Source organism: Vulpes vulpes, chromosome 5, assembly GCF_048418805.1.
Source record: "Vulpes vulpes isolate BD-2025 chromosome 5, VulVul3, whole genome shotgun sequence".
Lineage (NCBI taxonomy): Eukaryota > Metazoa > Chordata > Mammalia > Carnivora > Canidae > Vulpes > Vulpes vulpes.
The window spans coordinates 60,869,698-60,894,415 of record NC_132784.1 but is presented as its reverse complement, the minus strand read 5'-3'; the positions used below and the strand labels follow the sequence as shown (position 1 = coordinate 60,894,415).

Below are 24,718 nucleotides of genomic sequence, written 5' to 3'. Positions count from 1 at the left end.
CTATATCTCTGCTCCATACTTTTGTGTTTGTGCCCACACAAGTCATACCCTCTGATACTTATTGGCCAGGTGCTCAGTCATGTATTTTAAAAAATGTTCTTATTTATTCCTATTACCTGTAAAAACAGAACCTCTGTGTAGGTACTGAACTGACACATATGTTAGCAGGACACTGAAAAAGAATTATAAACACTTGATAAGCCCAGGTAGAATTCTTAGGGACTTATTCTTACTCCTTAAAGCATGTGATATACATGGTGTCATAAAATGTAAATCAAGCCCTAAGATGACAAAAAGGCTAACAATATTTATGATAGTAAAAACCTGGACTGTGACTATTTGGTTTGACTATCTTGTCATCTTGAAAATTTGCTGAAAAAGAATCAGACTTCCCTTTTTTGTCTAATTTCACCAGGTCTTTGAAATTCTCAAGTGCTAGCATACTAATACAAATACTTCCATAACTTTAGGAAACTTGGAATCCCATGCAAATTGAACCAATGATCAATCTGTTGGCCTTTCTTCCATTTCAACTTAGGCATCTTGTATATTTAGTTTAGAATGTTAGTGCTGTGTCAAGAAAAGGTGAATTTTTGGCATATCAGGGGACTTGAGACTTATTGTGTCCAGAGAACTTCTAATTATCAGTTTTCAGGAATGTTTTATATGCTAATCTGGGAATACTATCAGAGGAATGTTTAATAAAGAACATCCATTCGTCTAATTAAAATTTATTAGACATCTATTAATTTCCAGCCATTGTAACAGGTACTAGGGAGAATAGATATCTAGGACATTGAGTCAATGAACCTGTCAATCTCTCATCTATCCTTCTAAGATATCCATTTATTTAAGGTCTTTCTGTCTTCAGTACCCTTCATCTGAATCTTATTGATATAGACATTAATTATTTTACTTTATGTAATGTCCTTTATTTGATTTCTTGAATTTTTGGTGGTAATAGGTTTAGAAATCTATTTAGTGGTTTGAATCCATATTTGTGGTCATGCCAAATGTGAATTAATAATTTCTACCACCTCTACATTTGTCTGACACCAAAATATTCTAAGCTCATTTACAAACTTAAAATGTCTCTGTGAAAAAAATTAGAAAATCTTGTACTTACCTGTATCCACACAAATTTTACTTGTTTCATTAAAAATAATATAATTTCAAGTCCAATTAGAAACAGGCCAATTATTGCAAGGACAGAACTGTGGGTGTTTACCCTTATTGTGTACTTCAGCTGGAAAAGACACAAAATGTCAACCAGTCATATGTGGTACAAATAAGTTGGAATGAAGTTAGTTTGCAGTACTGGCAAGTGTGTCAAAGTGGATGATTTATTATAATTTCTGACCTTTCCAGAATATCAGGTTACTCTATGGGTTCCCTAATCTCCAAATTTACCAGGATCTAAATAGGACTGAATATTTTTTAAATTTTGCATGCATTCATTTCATTCACTCCTTCAATACAAAATTCTTTTTTTTTAAAGATTTTATTTATTTATGAGAGACACACACACACACAGAGAGAGAGAGAGAGAGAGAGAGAGAGAGAGAGGTAGAGACACAGGCAGAGGAAGAAGCAGGCCCCATGCAGGGAGCCCGATGTGGGACCTGATCCTGGGACTCCAGGATCACGCCCTAGGCCAAAGGCAGGTGCTAAACCGCTGAGCCACCCAGGGATTCCCCATCAATACAAAATTCTTAAATGCTAAAGCATAATAGTGATAAGTACTTAAATATTTGTCTAGACAATGCAAAGACCCTAGACCATTTCCCTCTACTTCTATTTCAGCCTATACATTATTTGTGTGTTTTTCAATTTCTTTGTATATTTGGAATTTATATTCATTTATGTATACCTTCATATATGACATTCTTCTTTATTTTCATCATCAATGACATAACATTCTAAATAAATTAAACCCGAGCACTTGTGATGAGCACTGGGTGTTGTATGTAGGTGATGAATAACTAAATTCTACTCCTAAAATGAATATTGCACCAAATGTTAGCTAACTGGAATTTAAATAAAAATGTGAAACAAACAAAAAACAATATGACTTCATTATAGGAAAAACAAAATAAATAAATTATTTAAACCCATAAATGTAAAATGACATTTTTTTAGAAAGTAGGTCCATACCCAATGTGAATCCCAATGCAAGGATTGAACTTATGACATTGATATCAAGACCTGAGCTGAAATCAAGACTCAGCTGTTTAAGTGACTGAGATACCCAGGTGCCTCAAATGAAATTTTAAAAATCATGTAAAGTTTTCCATTTTTCACAATGAGGTAAATTTTGAACTTTAAGAATTATACTGTGACAATAGCCAAACTGTGGAAGGAGCCTTGGTGTCCATCGAAAGATGAATGGATAAAGAAGATGTGGTTTATGTATACAATGGAATATATACTCAGCCATTAGAAACGACAAATACCCACCATTTGCTTCGATGTGGATGGAACTGGAGGGTATTATGTTGACTGAAATAAGTCAATTGGAGAAGGACAAACATTATATGGTCTCATTCATTTGGGGAATATAAAAAATAGTGAAAGGGAATAAAGGGGAAAGGAGAAAAAATGAGTGGGAAATATCAGAAAGGGAGACAGAACATGAAAGACTGCTAACTCTGGGAAATGAACTAGGGGTGGTGGAAGGGGAAGTGGGAGGGGGGTGGGGGTAACTGGGCGATGGGCACTGAGGTGGGCACTTGGCTGGCTGAGCACTGGGTGTTATTCTATATGATGGCAAATTGAACACCAATAAAAAATAAATTTATAAAAATATAAAATAAAATAAAATAAAAAGAATTATACTGTGAGTACTGTGTAAGTTTTTAAATATAATTACAATTAATTAAACATGTATAAATACAATGTGTATTAATTATTTTCTTTTTGGTTTCATTCATTCAACACTGTCAGATTCATTCTTATTGTAGTGTGGTCACTATTGTGTATTCCTTTATGTTGCAATACAGCAGTGTTGTATTTATATACCACAATTTAGTAAGTCATATAATATTTACCTTTAGAAAGAAGAGAAGGTAAAGTTTCTGAAAGAGGAGGATGAAGGGGGCTTCTGATATGTTTGATTCAAAAGGGAGTTCCTTGGGTTTTCACTCTGATAATTCTTTGATATGGATATTTATGTTTTGTATGTTTTCTGTATTTGTGCTAAATTTCAATTTAACAGCTTGAAAAAAATTACTGAGTTTCAGAAAACACTTGTTAGTCAAACAAAAAAGTAATACTTTTGGGGAAAATTACATTGGAAATGATAAAATATTTTAATTGAATAATGCTGAAATTACCACATATTAAATTTTGAGAGATGCAACAGATCTGATGAACTATCAATCTGATGAAGCTATAAAAATAGCAAATAAAGTCCAGAGAAAATAGGGAAGGAAATATAAAGACAAAGTAGAAAGTAATGCCATAGAAAACAAACATATGAGAGAGGATTAAAAACCCAAAATGTGGTTCTTTAAGATAATAAACTTAATGTAATCACAGTGTGATTGACTAAGAAAAAGAGAAAACAAAATAATATCAGGAATATAAAAAAATAAGATACTATGGACCTCAAAACACTAAGAAGATTTATACTTTTGGTATGATGAAAAAGCTATGGCAGGCTAATGTTCCTTCAGACAACAGCTAGAAAAACAGGATACAATACCACAGGTATTTAATCTACATAAAAGCATGAGAAAAGCATTAGTGCTAAATCACTGATCAATAAACAGGGGCCAAGAATCCTGAAAAAGAAGACCACAGAGAGATACACAGATGTTCTACAGATAATTTTTCCTTGGGAGCATTTGTCCGGACAAGAGGTTGAGATTTCAGATTTTGTCTGAGCAGAAGGTTATTGCTATGGGAGGGAGGAATCATCATAACTTTTGGTGTTCTTGGAGGGCTGGAAAGATAAAATTGTAAAGCAGAGGAGACAAGCTTCTGTGGAAAAGGGAGAACCAAAGAAATGAGCCAGCTATATGACTAATTATTTTTTTAAGATGCTAGTCAGATTTTGAAGTTTTGCTGGTCAGTAGGTTAAATAAGAAGAAAGCTCTGAAAAGCAGGGCAGAGTTTTTTTTTTTGCCAAGTAATTGTGCTGAGGAAACATGGATCAGGACTGTTATGGGGTGGTTTCTTGTAAACATCAGGTTCTCAATTGCAAGGCCTAGAGGGTTCTATGCCACAAGTGGAAGATGAATAAGAGGTACATGGATTCTTATCCATACTGCTATTCAACCTCAGATCTGGTTTATCAGCTGAAGGGAGGAACGGGCAAACCCTTTCTGAAACTACTGACATTGACATTGCTGTACTTTTCTATACACAATTTCTGGCACTCAATAAAAAATTACTAAGCAAATTAAAAGAATCATATATTTTTTTTAAAGGCTAGAAAAGCCAATACAAATAGTCTCATAAGTGATCCAGTTATTGGGATTATTGATACAAGTTTTTTTTTTTTAATTTATGATAGTCACAGAGAGAGAGAGAGAGAGAGAGGCAGAGACACAGGCGGAGGGAGAAGCAGGCTCCATGCACCGGGAGCCCGATGTGGGACTCGATCCCGGGTCTCCAGGATCGCGCCCTGGGCCAAAGGCAGGCGCCAAACCGCTGCGCCACCCAGCGATCCCATTGATACAAGTTTTTAAATAGCTATTATTAATATGTTCAAGAAAATAGAGATGAATGGAGCAGACAGATGAACAGATAGAGAATTTAATGGGAGGATTAGACTCTAAAAACAGAATTGAATGGAAGCTCTAGATTTGAAGAATAACTGAAAGAGAGAACTTCATAACTGCCTATTAGATACAACAACAAACAGCATCAATTATTTGGAGGGAAGGGCAATAGAAAATGATGTTCTCATTCATTTGGGGAATATAAATAATAGTGAAAAGGGAATATAAGGGAAGGGAGAAGAAATGTGTGGGAAATATCAGAAAGGGAGACAGAACATAAAGACTCCTAACTCTGGGAAATGAACTAGGGGTCGTGGAAGGGGAGGAGGGCGGGGGGTGGGGGTGAATGGGTGACGGGCACTGAGGGGGACACTTGACGGGATGAGCACTGGGTGTTATTCTGTATGTTGGTAAATTGAACACCAATAAAAATTTATTAAAAAAAATAAAATGATGAAATAAAAGATTGAGAAAAAATAATAAAAGAAAAAGGGAAAAATGTGAAAAACATATGGGCATAGTGAAAATATTTAACCTACATTTATCTGGAGTCCCAAAAGTAGAGCAGGGGAAGGCAATCTGGCAAAAGCAATATTTGAAGAGAAAAAGGCCAACAATTTTCCAAAGTCAATGAAAGTATCAATTAAGATTCAACCCTTTATAGGTACATACATTTGGCTAATCCCAGATAAGATGAATACAAAACAAAATACATCTAGGTACATCATAATAAATTTGTTGAAAGCTGAAGGTAAAGGGAACATTGTAAAACTATTGTGGTAAAAACTGATGCATCACGACAAAAGGTGCAAAGCTAAGGCTCACAGAAACTTCATAAAAAGCAGTGTATGGTTGTTTTCAGACTAATGTTTCTGCTGAAAGAAAAAATACTAAGGGGAGTTTCTCAGCCAGAAAGAAAGGAATTCCAAATTGAAATGCTGAAATACAAGAAGAAATGAAAAAAACAAAGGTAGATAAGTGGATATGTCTAAATAAATAGGATGTGTTACTCTACTTTGTTTGCTGGGCTCATGGAAGGCTTGCATATTATCTTATCCTAAACCTTCTCTCTTCTTATTCCCCCTTGTCCCTTCCCTCAACCTTCATGGCCTCAGCATTTGTTCTTCTTGTCATATCTTCTAAGTAATTTTGGATTCTGAGCTAAATTGTCTGGATTCAGATTTCAACTGTTTCACAATCTACATCTAAATCTAGTTCTTTCATGGGACACCTGGCTGGCTCAGCGGTTGGGCGCCTGCCTTTGGATCAGGGCATGATCCTGCAGTCCCAGGATCGAGCCTTGCATTGGGCTCCCTGCATGAAGCCTGCTTCTTCCATTGCCTCTTTCTCTGTGTCTCTCATGAATAAATAAATAAAATCTTTTTAAAAAATAAAAATAAATAAATCTAGTTCTTTCAGAGACAATCTACAGGAACAGCGACTTTACAGGTAATACAATGCCACTAAACTCATACAGACTTCAATAATTACTCTGAATGCAAATGGACTAAATGCTCCCATCAAAAGACATAGGGTATCAGAATGGATAAAAAAAACAAGACCGATGGGATGAGCACTGGGTATTATTCTATATGTTGGCAAATCAAACTTTAATAAAAAAATACAAAAAACCCTAAAACAAACCAAGACCCATTGATATGTTGCTTATAAGAGACTCATTTTAGACCCAAAGAAACCTCCAGCTTGAAATTAAAGGGGTGGAGAATCATTTATCATGCTAATGGACACCAAAACAAAGCTGGAGAAGCCATTCTTATATCAGACTAATTAGATTTTAAACCAAAGACTGTAATAAGAGATGAAGAAGGGCACCATATCATAATAAAAGGGTCTACCCAACGAGAAGATCTAATAATTGTAAATATTTATGCTCCTAACTTGGGAGCAGCCAAATATATAAACCAATTAATAACAAATCAGGAACTCATTGATAATAATACAATAATAGCAGAGGACTTTAACACCCCACTCATAGCAGTGGACAGATTATCTAAGCAAAAGATCCACAGGGAAACAAGGACTTCGAATGACACGCTGGACCAGCTGGACTTAACAGATATATTCAAAACATCTCATCCTAAAACAGCAAAATACACATTCTTCTCAAGTGCACATGGAATATTCTCCAGAATAGGTCACATACTGGGTCAAAAACCAGGTCTCAACTGGGACAAAAAGATTGATATCATACAATGCATAGTTTCAGACCACAATGCTTTGAAACTTGAAGTCAACCACAAGAAAAAATTTGGAAGTACTACAAATACGTGGAAGTTAAGGAACATCCTACTAAAGAATGAATGGGTCAACCAGGAAATTAAAGAAAAATTAAGAAAGTACATGGAAGTAAATGAAAAGGTTAGAGCAGAAATCAATGATAATACAAAATAGTAGAACATATCAATGAAACTAGGAGCCAGTTCTTTGAAAAAATTAATGATTGATAAACTCCTAGCCAGACTTACCAAAAAGAAAAGAGGAATGACCCACATAAATAAAATTATGAATGGAAGAGGAGAGATCACAACCAACACTGAACTGAAAAAATACAAGCAATTATAAGAGAATATTGTGAGCAATTATATAACAGCAAAGTAGGTAATTTGGAAGAAATGGATAAATTCCTAGAAACCCATAAACTACCAAACCTGACACAGGAAGAAGTATAAAAACTGAATGGACCCATACCCAACAAAGAAATTAAATTGATAATAAAAAGTCTCCCAATAAGCAAGAGTCCAGGGCCAAGTGGCTTCCCAGGGGAATTTTACCAAACTTTTAAAGAAGAACTAATACCTATTCTTCTGAAACTGTTCCAAAAAATTGAAATGGAAGGAAAACTTCCAAACTCATTCTATGAAGCCAGCATTACCTTGCTTCTAAAACCAGAAAAAGGCCCAACTAAAAAAGAGAATTATAGATCAATATCCCTAACAAACATGGATGCAAAAATTCTCACCAAGATATTAGCTAATAGTATCTAATAGTACATTAAAAGAACTATTTACCATGACCAAGTGGGATATAGTCCTGGGCTGCAGGACTTCAACATCTGCAAATCAATCAACATAATACACCACATTAATAAAAGAAAGGACAAGAACCATATGATCCTCTCAATAGATGCAGAAAAAGCATTTGACAAAATACAGTATCTTTTCCTGATAAAAGCTCTCCACTGTATAGGGATAGAGGGAACCTACCTCAATATCATAAAAATGATATACGAGAGACCCACAGTGAATATACTCCTCAATGAGGAAAAACTGAGAGCTTTTCCCCCAAGGTCAGGAACATGAGAGGGATGTCCACTCTCAACACTGTTATTCAACATAGTACTAGAAATCCTAGCCTCAGCAATCAGACAACAAAAAGAAATAAAAGACATCCAAATCAGCAAAGAAGTCAAACTCACTCTTCAAAGATGACATGATACACTATGTAGAAAACCCAAAAGAGTCTACCAAAAAATTGCTAGAACTGATACAGGAATTCAGCAAAGTCACAGGATATAAAATCAATGCACAGAAATGAGTTGCATTTCTATCAATGCACTAACAATGAAATAGAAGTAAGAGAAATCAAGAAATTGATCCCATTTATAATTGCACCAAATAAGATACTTAGGAATAAATTTAATCTGCGGCACCTGGCTGGCTCAGTGGTTGAGCAATTTGCCTCCAGCTCAGGTCATGATCCTGGGGTCCTGGGATTGAGTCTCACATCAGGCTCTCCATGGGAAGCCTGCTTCTCCCTCTGCCCATGTCTCTGCCTCTCTCTCTGTGTCTTGCATGGATAAATAAAATCTTAAAAAAATAAATCTAACCAAAGAGGCAAAGAATCTGTACTCTGAAAACTATGAAACACTTGAGGCACCTGGGTGGCTTAGTTGGTTGGTTTAGGTCATGATCCCTGGGTCCTTGGGTTGCTTATCTCTCTCTGCCCCTCCCTCCTGCTCCTGCTCTCTCTCTCTCTTAAATAAATAAGTAAACTCTTAAAAAATATAAACACTAATGAAAGAAATTGAGGAATTCATGAAGAAATGGAAAAACATTCCATGCTTTTGGCTTTAACAAATATTGTTAAAATTTCTGTGCCACCCGAAGCAATCTACACTTTCAATGCAATCCCTATTAAAATACCAACGACATTTTTCACAGAGCTGGAACATACCTAAAATTTGTATGGAACCAGAAAATATCCTGAATAGCCAAAGTAATGTTGAAAAAGAAAACCAAAACTGGAGGCATTACTATTCCAGACTTCAAGCTGTACTACAAAGCTGTGATCATCAAGACAGTGTGGTACTGGCACAAAAACAGACACATAGATCAATGGAACAGAATAGAGAACCCAGAAATGGGCCCTCAGCTCTATGGTCAACCAATCTTTGACAAAGCAGGAAAGAATATCCAATGGAAAGAAGACAGTCTCTTCATCAATAAATGGTGTTGGGAAAATTGGACAGCCACATGCAAAAGAATGAAATTGGACCATTCTTTTACACATACACAAAAATAAACCCCAAATGGATGAAAGACTTAAATGTGAGACAAGAATCCATCAAAATACTAGAGGAGAACACAGGCAGCAACCTCTTTGGCCTTGGCCACAGCAACTTCTCGTTAGACCGCTCTCCAAAGGCAGGGGAAACAAAAGCAAAAATGAACTATTGGGACTTCATCATGATAAAAATCTTCTGCACAGCAAAGGAAACAGTCAACAAAACTAAAAAGCAACCTATGGAATTGGGAGAAGATATTGGCAAATGATCTACCTATCAGTTAAAGGGCTCATATCCAAGACCTATAAAGAACTTATCCGACTCAACACACCAAAATAAAATAATTCAGTCAAGAAATGGGCAGAAGACATGAACAGTGACTGGGTGATGAGCACTGAGGGGGGCCCTTGATGGGATGAGCACTGGGTGATATGCTATGTGTTGGCAAATTGAACTCCAATTTAAAAAATAAATTAAAAAAAGAAGACATATAAATGGCCAAAAGGCACATGAAAAAAAAATGTTCAACATCACTCAGGATTAGGGAAATACAAATCAAAACCACAATGAGATACCACCTCATACCAGTCAGAATGGCTCAAATGAACAAGTCAGGAAACAACAGATGTTGGTGAGGATGTAGAGAAGGGGGAACCCTCTTGCACTGTTGGTGGTAAGGCAAACTTTACAGCCACTCTGTAAAACAGTGTGGAGGTTCCTCAAGAAGTTAAAAATAGAACTACTTTACAGCCCAGGATTGCACTACTAGGTATTTATCCAAAGGATACACAGTGTTTTTTGTTTGTTTGTTTGTTTGTTTGTTTGTTTGTTTGTTTGTTTTCACAGTGTTTTGAAGGGGCACATGCACTCCATTATTTATAATAATGTCACACATTATTATACATTATAGCAGTGTCCACAATAGCTAAAATATGGAAGGAGCTGAGATATCCAATGACAGATGAAAGGATAAATAGGATTTATAGATATAAATAAAGGCTATAATAATAATATTAAAGGATTAATATAATAATATTAATTAAATATATTTATATATATATATCTAAATAAATGTTACTCAGCTATCAAAAAATGAGAAAGAATGAAATCTTGTCATTTCCAATGACTTGGATGGAACTAGACCATATTATGGTAAGTGAAATAAATCAGTCAGAGAAAGACAAATACCATGTAATTTCACTCATATGTAGAATTTAAGAAACAAAACAGATAAACATAGGTGAAGGGACGGAAAAATAAAATAAGATGAAAATAGAGAGGGAAGCAAACCATAAGAGGCTCTTAACTCTAAGCTCTAACTCTTAACTGAGGGTTTCTGGAGGGGAGGTGTTGGGGGGATGGGGTCACTGGGTGATGGTCATTAAGGAGGGCACATGATGTAATGAACGCTGGGTGTTATATAAGACTGATGAGTCTCTAAACTCTACCCTTGAGACTAATAATACAATATATATTAACTAAATTGAATTTAAATAAAAAATTGAAAAAATAAATCTAGGTCTTTAGAGACAGTTGCTGATACTCTTGGTATCTCAGTCTCCTTATCTATACAATGAATGTATGCTATTAACCACCCTGATAGGGTTTGTTGTGAAATATATACAAAAACTCTAAGTGAGGCATCTGGTACATAGAAGTCATTTAAAAAGTCATTTAAAAGAAGAGGCATCTAAGTCAGTCTAAGTGAGTCATCTGGTACATAGAAGTCATTTAAAAAAATCTTAACTTATTGTTCTAATCACATATTTTTCTCTCTCACTGCTTCAAAGTATCCATTTACACTTTATCTATCATATTTGACATTTAACTTGAAAGAAATGACATATCATATTTAAATTTCCACTTCTGATTTCCTGGTTTGCTTCAAGCATTCTGTGTTATTTTAATATTTTATTAAATTAACAAAGATTTTTGTTGGAGTACATCCATTTAAAAATATTGTAAAGTATTGTAAAGCAATATTTTACATTTTAGTATTTTGAATACATTTCTACTGTTTAAGAGGCAATGATATCCCTTCTTAGCGGTATCCTTGTCTTTGACAAGTTAAATTTTTATCTTTGAAATAGCTTCAATTATTCTTACCAATTTTGGGGAAGATGTCTTCTCTGCTTCTATTGCAAAAATTCCTGATATGACAAACTGAGAACAAAAAGAGTCACACATACGCATCTTTGTTATCACCCAAGAGATTCCTCTGACAACTTCAATAACACTTTTAAAAAATTAATAACAAGTTTAATGAAAGATCTATAATATGTAACATAATGTCAACTTCATTAATTAGTAAATTTCAGATCCATAACAACTTTACTACATTTGAAAATAACTTATAATTTAGATTTTTTTCACTTCTTGAGATTTCCACAATGATAACTGAGGAGGTATAATTAATAACAAATTAAATGAGTTATTTGTAGATAACTTTCCAAAAACAGAATCACAAGAAGCCTTTTAATTTTTCAAAACAGAATTATATTTAATATGGGGATATGAGAACATTTAAATATATTTGATGAGGTGTGAGATGAAATCCCTGAATATCTAAAATTCCTAAAGGTTTCCTGTGCCTCCAGCTCCTTCACTTCTCTGGCAGTGTCCTGGTGGTCTCTGCTTTGTGAGTGTGATGCCATTTTAATGCCAACTTCCCAGAGTTAGCTCAGACTTCACAGGTTAAGAGCACAGGTCCCAGTAAAACTACATTCATTTCAGTCACCAGCCATAAACTTGGGGATTTCCAGACCCCCTGGACTTCTGACCAACTGGCTACAAATATAAGCTTTCCCACAATCCATCTCAGATTTGGTAATTTGCTAGAATGACTCCTAGAACCCAGGAAAGTGCTATACTTACAATTTTATCAACAAATCAAGACCAGCCAAATGAAGAAATGCATAGGTCTACAATGGTCTAAGCATGAAGCTTCCATATCCTCAGCATGTATCATCCTCCTGGCATATCAATGTATATCACCAACCAAAACCTACCTGAGCCTGTTTCCATAGTTTCATTATGGAGTTTCATTACCTATCTGTGGTTGGTCTTTCTGCAACAGCCAGCTCCTGAACACTCAGGTATGGTGCAAGGGGCCCAGGAATAACAAAGACACTCTTATTTCTTGGGAAATTTCCCAGAACCAGGGAGCCAAACCAGTCAAATTTTCCATTATACATAAGAGAGCTACAGGTATCAGATTCATTGAAATAAGTTAGGGCTCTCTCCCCACTTTTGCCTCAATTTTTTTTTAGATTCCTCGAAGAGTAATGTAGCTTTTAATATTTTTTAAAAATCCTCTTCTTGAGGAATTGGAGTTAATATATTTCTCTCTTTCTCCTTCTCTTTTTCTTTTCTTTTCTTTTCTTTTCTTTTCATTTCATTTCCTTCCTCTTTTTTTTTTTAGCTAATCTAAAGAACAATTTAACTTTGAAAATAATTTTTCTGAAACACCAAGATTCCCATTGTAGTTCTATGGTAACCTCTGGAAAAATCACCTAGTAATAAATCCACGGTTTTCTATTAAAGCATTGGGAGGAGGAAACCATTATTGGGTTAATGTTATACTTGTATATTTGTGTACTTCCATAGGATGGAATAAAGGAATATTTTTAACGTGATTTCATGGCATGGAGGGTAGATACAATTTTATTGGTTTCATTTAAGAACTTCTTATTGATTTCTTTTAAAAAATTAAATTCAATTTAGTTAATATATATTGTATTATTAGTCTCAGGGATAGAACTTAGTGATTCACCAGTTGCATATAACACTAAGTGCTCATTACATCAAGTGCTCTACTTAATGTCCATCACTCAATTATCCCATCCCCTTACCCCTTTCCCTTACAGCGACCCTCAGTTTGTTCCCTAGAGTTAAGAGTCTCTTATGGTTTGCTTTCCTCTCTGTTTTCATCTTATTTTATTTTTCTTTCCCTTCACTTATGTTTATCTGTTTTGTTTCTTAAATTCCACATATGAGTGAAATCACATGGTATTTGTCTTTCTCTGACTGACTTATTTCACCTAGCCTAATACCCTCTAGTTCCATCCACTCCTTGCAAGTTATCTGTATTTTAATTTAAGAGTCCTTATCTTAGAGATGCATACTGAAATATTTGCAAATAAAATTATGTAATGTCTAGGAATTGCTTCAAAATAATCCGAGTAAAATAAGGGAAGTGCATGGAAGTATGGATGAAGCAAGACTAACTATGAGCTGCTAATTGTCTAAACTGGGTAATGAGTACCAAGGGGGCAATATACTATTCTGTTTATCAATGTCTGAAAGCTTCCATAATAAAAGACTTGGTATGTTAAAAAAAAAAGGAACTTCTTGTTGAGTGCATGAACTTTTATTACTAAAAAATACACACTATTATAATTTAGTGGGTCCACCCACATGAGTGTCTAATAGAATGCTACTGAAAACTATTTTAACAGAGAATAGCATTCAAAAAACATTTAATCTGCAGTTTAATTTTTGAAATGTAAGAATCACACCCAAAATCACCTATCCTGAATATTTTATTATTTTCTGACATTGGTTGGAAAGACAGTTGTTTTTGAAAAGCTTTTTTGCACAGTGAAGGAAACCATCAATAAAATGAAAAGACAGCCTACTGAATGGGAGAAGATATTTGTAAATGACATATCCAGTAAGGAGTTAATATCTAAAATATATAATGAACTTATACAACTCAACACCAAAAAACAAATAATCCAATTAAAAATTGGCAGAAGACATGAACAGACATTTTCCTAAAGGAATACAGATGGCCAACAGACATGAAAAGATGCTCAACATCACTCATCATGAGGGAAACGCAAATCAAGATCACGATGAGATATCACCTCACACTTGTTAGAATGGTTAAAAGAAAATAAAAAACACAAGAAATAGCAAGCATTGGCGAGGGTATGGAGGAAAAGGAACCCTCATGCACTGCTGGTGGGAATGCAAGATGGTGCAGCTACTGTGGAATACAGTACATAGGTTCCTCAAAAAATTAAAATAGAATTAGTATATGATCCAATAATTCCACTATTGGGTATTTATCCAAAGACAATGAAAATACTAATTTGAAAAGATATATGCACCCCTATGTTTATTGCAGCATTATTCACAATAGCCAAAATATGGAAGGAATCCAAGTGTTCAACCATAGATGAATGGATATATATATATATTATTACTCAGCCATTCAAAAAATGAAATCTTTCTACTTGCAACACATGGATGGATCTAGAGGGTATTACACAAAGCAAAATAAGTCAGAGAAACAAATACCATATGATTTCACTCACATGTGGAATTTAAGAGTGAACAAAGAAGAAAATAGACAAACAAAAAAACAGACTCCACTATAGAGAACTGGTGGTTACCAGAGGAGAGGTGGAGAAGGGAGTGGGTGAAATAGGTGAAGGGGATTAAAAGTACATTTATTGTGATGAGCAGTGAGTGATGTATAGAATTGTTGAGTCATTATATTGTGCACCTGAAACTAATATAACACTCTATGTTAAGTATATGTGAATTAAAAATAAATACATTTTTAAAAAGATAGTTGTTACCCGTAGTTGTGCATCAAGAATGGTTTTTTTTTTTCATTGGTACAAATTGCATGTATGCATACAACCTTTCTATGGCATCAAAAAAGACTATCCATAGTCAGAAATGAGGGAAGCAGTGCATGTTTCTTCCTCAAAAACACAGGGCCTTTGACACATTAGAGATTTTCATGTCTTATCAAAATATGAAGAAAATAAAATGGTACAATGATAGAGGATACCTTAGGGGTGAATTTTAAGAGTTTTGTCAAAAGGTCTTTAAGATAAGGTGATATTTAAGTTGACAATAAGCATCAAGACTTGGGGGATGAGCAGCTCTAGGAGGAGAAATTGCTACTGAAAAGGACCTGTTCTTCAGTGCAAGTACACTTCCCTCTGAAAAGCCTCCCTCATTTCTCCCAGTTGTTTATGGCCAGCCGCTTTAAGTACCTATGGTCCATGTTTCCATAATAACTCTCAAATATGTTGAAAAAAATTACACATATGTTCTTTTGCCTCTTGATTTATTTAAACCCCCTCAGTTCAAAGTTGAATTTGGATAACTTGCATAAATGTATGCATTAGGTCTAAAAATTAATAAACAGAAATAATTGGTAGATAAAGACACTAGGGATAATAACATTACATAATTGGCTGAGGCCAGGAGTAATTTTAGTCCAGTGAAATTGTAGTATGGGTCACTGAATGATTGAAGGACTACACAGAACTTGTGCTCCCTTTTGACTCCTAGCTTGGGGTGGCTTTCTTAATGTGTGGTAGCATAATAATAGGGCAGGTAAGTATATGTAACTCAAATGTGGCTCACCACATTGCGTGCCCAGTGCTCTCAGTCTCCTATTGGATTACTGCCATAGCTAGGAAGACAGACTCAGTTAATCACTGTGTCAGAACAAAAACATACTGTACTTGCTCTGTCAGCTAATGCCACATTAGTTTTATTTTTATTTTCCAGGAAAATTCAATGAAACCCAATGTTTATAGCAGCAATGTCCACAATAGCCAAACTGTGTAAGGAGCCTCAGTGTCCATCGAAAGATGAATGGATAAAGAAGATGTGGTTTATGTATACAATGGAATATTACTCAGCCATTAGAAATGACAAATACGCACTATTTGCTTCGATGTGGAGGGACCTGGAGGGTATTATGCTGAGTGAAATAAGTCAATCAGAAAAGGACAAACATTATATGGTCTCATTCATTTGGGGAATATGAAAATTAGTGAAAGGGAATACAGGGAAAGGAGAGAAAATGAGTGAAAATATCAGTGGGGGGTGACAAAACATGAGAGACACCTAACTCTGGGAAATGAACAAGGGGTAGTGGAAGGGGAGGTGGGAGGGGGGTTGGAGTGACTGGGTGATGGGCAATGAGGGGGGCACTTGGCGGGATGAGCATAGGATGTTATGCTATATGTTGGCACACTGAACTCCAATAAAAAAAAAAGTTCTCTAAACTTGCTCTGTCTTCTGATTCTTTTAAAAAGTTATTTCAATCAGGTTCTCAGCTCCACTTCTCCTCGTGGAGGTCACTCATGATCTCAGTGTTGCAAAAGCCAATGGCAATTAGATGGTATCTCATCTAACTTCACCTATTTATAGTCTTTGAGATTTGACTGCTCCCTCCTCAACTCTGCCTTCTTCAGTTGGCTTCCAGGATAGTATACTCTCTTGTTTTACTCCTCAATTTTCTTTGCCTGTTCCTCTTTTTCAATCTTAATTCCTTTTTTTTAAAATTTTTATTTATTTATGATAGTCACAGAGAGAGAGAGAGGCAGAGACACAGGCGGAGGGAGAAGCAGGCTCCATGCACCGGGAGCATGATGTGGGATTCGATCCCGGGTCTCCAGGATCGCGCCCTGGGCCAAAGGCAGGCGCCAAACCGCTGCGCCACCCAGGGATCCCTTCAATCTTAATTCCTAATGCCGGATATGCCCCGAGAAATCAGGCCATAGCCCTTCTCTCTACCTATACAAATGAGATAAAGTCTTGCTAATTTTATCTTGTGTCATTTCATTAAATATGTATGCCAATGACCTTACATTTATACTTCTTTCCCAAACTCCATACTCCTATGTATAAGCAGGATACTTGGTATCTCTAATGTCGAAGATATCTAAGATGTCTAAAAGGGATTTCAAACCCAACATGCCCTAAATTAAACACATGAAATTCCAGCCTCTTTAAACTCCTAGCCTTGCCCATCTTAGTCAATGATAAGTCATAAGTCCATTCTTTTAATTGCTTGACCCACTATTTTGAAGTCTCCTTTATTTCCTTCTCCTTTTCACATCCCATATCCAAGCCATCAGGAAATTTTTGGGGTTCTAATATAAAAATACATCCAGAATCAACTTTTTCTTTTACTATCTCTCTGGTTTGAACCACTATACTCTCTCACCTGCATAACCGTAATCAAATCTTTTAAAGACTCCTTGCATGATCTTTTGCTCCTTCATGATCTTTTAATGGTTTTTACTTAAGTTAGATCATGTCATTTCCTCTGTTCAATGCCTTGCAATGGCTCTCAGTGTTACTTAAAGTAATAGTACATAGAATGACTACAAGTTCTTAGATTAACATACTTCCTATCATATAGCTGATCTCTTTTCCTACCAGTTTCTCTTAGCCCAATTCGCTCCATCCAGACTGGCCATTTTTTCAATAAGGCTTGCTCTCAGCTTAGAGTCTGCTCTCCTTGTATATTCTTTTTTCAGACATCCCTTGTAGCTTATCACTTCAACTACTTCAAGTCTTTGTTCAAATGCCTTTTCTCAAGGAAGCTTGAATATCCTATAAAAATTGCAACTTTATACCTTCTTATCCTTCTCTACATTATTTTCCCCACAGTTTTTTTCATCTTTTAATACATTATCTTTCACTAGAAAGTAAGCTTTATAAGGGTACGGATCTTGGTCTGTTTTATTCACTACCATAACTAAAATATTTAAAACAGAGCCTGGCCCCCCATTAGGTAGCGAAGATTTGCCAAGTGACTGAAAAATATTTTTGTGAGATAGGCAGATATTTTTGAGAAGTCTGTAGGGAAATGGAAGGTGGTGGAATATTTTACTTCATGCTATAAGACAATATACATCCTTTAGAAATCCTTAGTGAATTCTTCCAAATTCCTCTTGGGTCAATGGCTCCCTGCTCCTTCTTCTTTTCTTTTTTATCAAATTGCTTTTCAAAGTCTCTTTTATTGCCCCAACTATTAAGCTCTCTTTCTCAGCTTGCCTATATTATTAGCAAACATGAGTCTTATAAGTAAACATTTACTATGTATCTAAAATGCCCTTTGGAGGGATGCCTGGGTGGCTTAGTGGTTGCATGTCTGTCTTTGGCTCAGGTCGGGATCCTGGAGTCCTGGGATCAAGTCCAACATTGGGCTCCCTGCATGGAGTCTGCTTCTCTCTCTACCTGTGTCTCTGCCTCTCTCTGTGTCTCTCATGAATAAATAAATAAAATCTTTAAAAATAAAAAAAATAAAATGCCCTTTGGAAAGCTTACCATTCCTTGGCTCTAACATTCATTCAACTAAATAAAATCTTTGTATGGAAAAATTTTATTAATAAATTTATCATCTTAAAATAGCTTCAGTAGATACAAGAATGAATTTCTTGACAGTAGGAATTGTATGTTTTTACAGTTGGTATCTCTACATTATTGCCTGACCATGGACGATGGCACAAATACATTGAATAAATGAATGAATGATCATTATTGAGATAATTTACTCACAAACAAGAATGCCCAAAATGGGTATCCTGATAGCAAGGTTATAGGCAGGTAATCTATTGAAATTGAATCAAATTCTCTGATATATAACTGTATCCAGAAATATCCCAGAGCACAGTGGATCAAACCAACCATTACTTGGGCAGCCTGTAAGAAAAGAATGTCATAATCAATTACTCAGATATATAAAATTTCAAGAGAGTTACAAATTGAGTGATAGAAAGGGCATGGGTGGAGGAGTATAGCTTCTGTATCTCTGAATCATAGTATTCTCTGCCACTACTCTTGTTAGAAATTATCAAAAACTAGGGAGAAGCCAAGGTAATGGAGGAAGGTAGCAGCCATAAAGTGCTTGTTATCCCTACATGTAGCTCATACAAGGGTTATTTATGAAGCTTTCCCAGCAATTTGTAGAGGTGTGGTTGCTTTCGAGTAAATGAAGGTATCTAGGGACTTATTTGTGAATGGGTATACTTAACATCCTCTAGTTCTGAGAGAAGAATTGTAGTCTCTGTAGCCCTTTTGCCTTTTCCTCTTCTCTGTTTGGTCTTGCATATACTACTCTCAGTCTTAGTTCTTTCCTCTGATACATTTCTACTATCTCCATCCCCTCAACCAACTAATGGGCAATGGTTTTCTTCTGTTAGAAATTCTGATTTTTGGCACCATGAGGTGAGAGGATCCACTTGCAACCAAACCTGCTGAATCCTAATATTCTGGCCCCAACAGTCTTAGGCATTTTCCTAAACCAAGATTTATCTTACAGTTCTGGTTTTTAATCTGACTCAAGAGCCCACTAATTAGTGTATATGATAGAAAAGAGGTAGCATGCTACATTTGGTTGGGGGTGAAGTAGTAGGAATAGTGCTCCAGAATATCACCTCCCCCAAGATATACAAAAAATATGCTGAGAACACAATGCTGTGATATGATCAATGTCTACAAAGCCCTGTGATCTAGGTGATCTCTTGCATATACCTCTGACCTCATCATTTTCTTTAGGACCCACAGTCTCAGATTTACTTAGAATCATAAACATACATAGACAAAAGGAAATCATAGGGGTAGAATTACTGAAACTCATTCCATTAATTCTCTTCCATTGGGTTGTTGAGGCAGAGGAATCACTGTCTCCTTTTAAAATTATTTGGGACTTGTAATATCAAGGTAATTTATCTACTCAAGTAGCACTTAGTCCTTACCCCCAACATTCTGGTTTCTTTTTCCAACACAATGTGGAATGATGTCATATAATCTAAAACATAGCATAAACATTAGAGAGAATGAATGAAATTATTCTCTAGAAAAAATTGTAAAAAATAAATAATGATTTTCTTAGATAAGGCACTTAAAAGTTATTGAGAAATTTGTTCTAGCATTTTCTAATTTTTCACAATTAAACAATTATCTGAAATACAAATTTAAAATAAAACCCATTGATTTTCTCTCAAACATACCTGCTTAAAAACTCTTATGGTCCTATTAGATTTTATCCCTCTTTTACATCTTTAAAGACACTTTGGGAGTCCTTAGGATTCTTAGATGCAGACAACAGAATTTATTCTGGCCGGTTTAAGCAAAACAGGATATTAGTGAACTCAGAATCATTGGTAAGGTTGTTTGTAGACCAATGTCCAGTAGCAAGACACCAATCTAAATTGAGGAGAAAGTGTCCTTGCTACTTCCCACCCCAGAATTCTGCTGCAGATGGTCAAACCTTCCCTGCCTCTCTGGGCCATCATCTATGTAAGCAAAATTAAAGCTCAGTGTAGGGTCTCTTTTGTTGTTCTCTTCCAGTCTCTCTGAATGCAAGGGAAGCTGGGGAATATAATTTTTTTGGATTCAACTTAGAAAAGGTAGCTTTCACAACTCAGCAACTGATAAAGAAAAAAGATGTTCAAAGGTATGGTGCTTATCTCGTGTTTAGTACAGGTCAGCAGGAATTTACTTCTAGGTTACTGCAGCAGCAATGCTAGTGTGCCTCCAAATTAATCCAACTCACAGAAAGGTGTCTGGAAACAACTACCTGTCAAATAGTATAGTGGCTGCTGCTATCTTTATGGCTCCATCAATCTGGAAGACAGCTTTGTCTGCCAGCCTCTGCCTTACCACTCAAGCAGGCACTTCTCTTGAGCCCTCAGTACAATTGTAGCAGTTTCATGACCCCCCAATTGTCTAATGGTCAAAAATTGGAAATGCCCCCTAACTATAACTTGCTAAAGAATTAAAAATACAAAATAATCTAATAACCACAATAGAGAAACTTAAGTCCTTAAGTCCAGTATTTATACTATGTCCACAATGAAATTTCTAAACTCAGAATCAAATGTGGAAATCATCTGCTCATAATCTTTCACTGGGTTCTTGTTGCCTTCAGTCCCCAGTGAACTTTTTTTTATGTGGCACATTAGAGTTGGGTATGATTTGACCTCTTCTTCTCCCCATATTAAGTACCCCATCCATTCCTGAGCACTATTTCCATTACTATGTGGCTTTAACTCATGTTTTTAAAGTACCTTACCATATACATCTTTGCTTCTGTGTGCTCACAGTGTGAAAATGTCTGGCTCTAGCAATGTATTTTTAAATTGTTGGAATTTAACAGATGTTTGTTAAATCAATTTGACACATAAAATTACATTTCTATCTATTGATCTGTTACCATATTATGTATAAGTGAAATAGATTTGTTTATACCAGTCATGTAACATATGTTTGGGAAGGTCAGCCTCAAAGCATAGGTTCTCTGGCATTTATTGAGTTAATTTTGGATAGACCCAGAGGTGCCACAAAAATTGAGTCATTCTCCAGAGCATGTGAATCAAGAGAAAAAGAATAGGCTGATCAGGACACATGGACCTTGGGTAAAGACAACAAGCTCTGGTTTTGATGTTGAGGATCAAACAATTTTTGTGGGCAGGCCATATAAATTGAAAGAAGTGATTCCCAGAAGAGTCACTTCTCACATGGGGAACTCTCTGTGGCTTGCTCCAAATGAGCAAAAGAAGAATTTACCTATTTAATCATGGTTAAAGATTCTCCCAAGTAATACTTGCCAACCCAGCTAGAAAAGAATATACAAAAAGAGAAACTCTTAACTTCCAGTTCTTGGAAATCAATCATTCCTATCATCCAAAATATGATGTTTATGTGTTTTTTGTTGCTGCAAAGTCTAATGCACATCTCCTAAACCACGAAAAATATGGGAATATGATCAAAAAGTGAAAGGCAGGAGCCGGGCTTGCCACTGCTTGTTCCATGACTCTGGGATCCCAAGCCACTACACTATGTTCTCCTTCTGTAAATTAGCCAACCTACCTTCATATGAGAGGATGCTGTGTGTGTAAAATAAGTCAGTTATTGGAAACACACAATGGAAGAAGTATTTAAAGGAATAAATAAAAAGTAAAATGATGTCTTAATTGGGGTTTTTCCCACTGTGTTTGGGAAGCACTCTAAGGGGTCGTTGGGAATACCTGCCCCCTGGGGTGGTTTTATTCTTAGCAACAGTGACAGCCTTGGTTAAGGCTCCCTACACTCACGTGTAGGCCTACTGGATCGTTTATCCTCATGTGGTGCCCTTGGTTCAGGGTTTTGCAGGTTGTACATCTGAACGGGCGCTGCTTCCTCGGTTGTGGACTTCATCCTCCCCTGCGTCATTCCGACTCTGCGGTTGTAGCCAAGAGCGCAGCTGCAGGTTCTCTGCACGAGGAGCCCCGCGTGGACCCCCACAGTGTGGTAAGACCCCACTGTTCCACTGAGCTTGCAAGTTCCCTCGATGAGGGTTGGGTAGAGCGATGCCACTCTTAATTGGTTGCATCAACATCATACTCTATCTTTGGAGGCTGTGGTTGACATTACCTGCCGCCTTATTATGTGGTGGTTCTATCCCTAACTGTAGGGATGCCCTCCTTGGAAGAAGCCTCATAATCAGAAGCCCCCTGCAATCAAGAATATTCTAGAAGACATGGTACATACAATTTCTATGGTCTTCAGTTTATTCTTTTGTAAAGTGTAGATAATACCAGCACAGGTACCTCACAGGCTCATCATGCAGAACTTTGAAGACCAAGTTGTTTTACAAAAATATTCCATTGTTACAAACGTGTGTGTGTGTGTGTGTGCGCGCGCGTGTGTGTATCCTGCTGGACTTGATAGATTAATTTTTATATTCAGTGTTTAACAACTGACCCAACACATGGTAGGAACAAATGGATGACTACCAAGCCTACATTATTAAATTATTTGCATCATATGGCTACTTATGAATAGTTAGAGGGGACTAATGTTTGTTGAACTCTTTTATTTTTGATGTTTTACCAGTTAACTAATTCAATAAAGTTTCACTGAGCATTGGTATGTGCCAAGCACTGTTCTCAATGCTGGGGATAGAGCAGTGAAGAAAACAGATGAAGTACCCTACCCTATTGGGAGCTTGTAGTGAGAAGGGGGAAACCAATAATAATCTAGACCCATAAGGAAAACTTATACTATGAAAGTAATACAAGCTAAAGAGAATAATTAAGTATGGAGGGAATTAGGGTATATGCATGGATGGAAATGTAAAGGGAGGCATTCACAAAAATCCTCCCTACAAACAGGATATTTGATCAAAGTCCCCAAGAAGGTGAAGGAGAGAACCTTGTAAATATCTGGGAAGAGAAAGTGGCCAGTATAAGGAATGGCAGCAGGACAATGTCTGAGGCTGCTCAAGGAAGAGGGTGTGGCTAGAGTAGGGAGTGAGAAGAGGAAGCCAGATCATTCAGGGCCTTCTTAAAACTCTGGCTTTACCTGTGAGTAGTAGGAGATGCTATTGAAAGTTTTACATTTAACATTTTTCATGGAAAATTTCAAATATGCAGAAAAAATATGCTAGATATCACAGAGCTATTACCATTAGCAACCTTGTTACCATTATACTTTGCAACCTTGTTTTTCATCAGTTACCCTTCCTGGTTTTTTTTTTCTGGTACAGGAAAGATATCATTTCACTTTTACATATTTCAGTGGGTGTTCTAATAGTTAGAGTTTTTTAAAAAAATAATATCCCCACTAAATCCAATAAAATTAACAATAGTTTCTTGAAAATATCTAATACCTAATCCATCCTAAAATTTACTGATTGTCTTAAAAATGTCTGTTTGTAGTTTAGTTTGAATCATTATTCAAATCAGTTCCACTTACTGCATTCGGTTGCTTTATGTATTAATTCTTTTAAAAACTTGCAGTTTTCTTCCTTTTTAAAATGCTACGTTTACTGAAAAAAAATAGTAGATAAATCATTGGGCCCTTATAATTTCCCACATTCTGAATTTATCTAGTTGCTTCTTTATGGTGTCATTTAACTTGTTTCTCTATTCTTCATATTTCCTATAGCCTAGTAGTCATATGCAGAGGCTTCATTAGATTTAGGTTCACATTTTCTGGCAAAATTCTGGATAGTTGGAGCTATATACTCCCTTTGCATAAACATGACACTTGAGTGACTGGTTGTCTTGCTTTAGTGATAAAAATTGAACTATAAATTAGGTTTTGTCTTGATTTACCCACTCTATATTTGCTCATCAATTTTTCTTCTAATGAATTTTAGAATCTATTGATGATATTTAATTAGATCCATACCATTGGAGAGTCCATAATCATGGCTTTCTTAATCATATTATTTTTCTTAATTTAGTGTTTGATATTTTTTCAAAAGAATAAATTCCCTTGAGGAATTATTTGATTCTCCAAAAATAGTTTGTATAAGAAAGTCAAATAGTTTGTATAAGCCATTTAAAATGGCATAGTAAGGAGCTCCAAAAATCCACTTTTTCATAAAAGCAATTAAGACATTGGAAATATTTGTCAAAATCAACTTTTCAGATTCTGGAAATTAATCAAAGGCTTGCAGCAATCTGAGAAGTGTTTATTCAAGAAAAATGTCTGACTTTTGGTAATAGTCTTTTTGGTATTTTAACTTATCCTATTTCCACTCCATACTTCCTGGTAGCCTTTAAAAATTTCAGAATGATGGTAACTGTGAAAAACAGCAGCCAAATAACCATTGGAGAGGGCAGAACAGATTCAGAATCCTCCCAAAAAACTTCCACTATTGATCAGTATGGCAACTCCCAGAAAAGTCCTATTCATAGGGCTTATCTTTATT

General features: G+C 35.8%; 1 protein-coding gene across 1 annotated transcript in view; it reads right to left on the bottom strand.

The window, feature by feature from the left end:
* LOC140599021 (uncharacterized) overlaps positions 1 to 24,718 on the bottom strand; it is a 79,360-nt gene that overhangs the window by 8,501 nt on the left and 46,141 nt on the right. The window contains exons 5-7 of the mRNA XM_072758170.1: positions 19,773 to 19,825; positions 18,574 to 18,717; positions 1,127 to 1,246 (exon numbers count right to left, since the gene is read on the bottom strand). Coding sequence (XP_072614271.1) covers positions 1,127 to 1,246; positions 18,574 to 18,717; positions 19,773 to 19,825 — 317 coding nt within the window. The remainder of the gene's footprint in view (positions 1 to 1,126; positions 1,247 to 18,573; positions 18,718 to 19,772; positions 19,826 to 24,718) is intronic.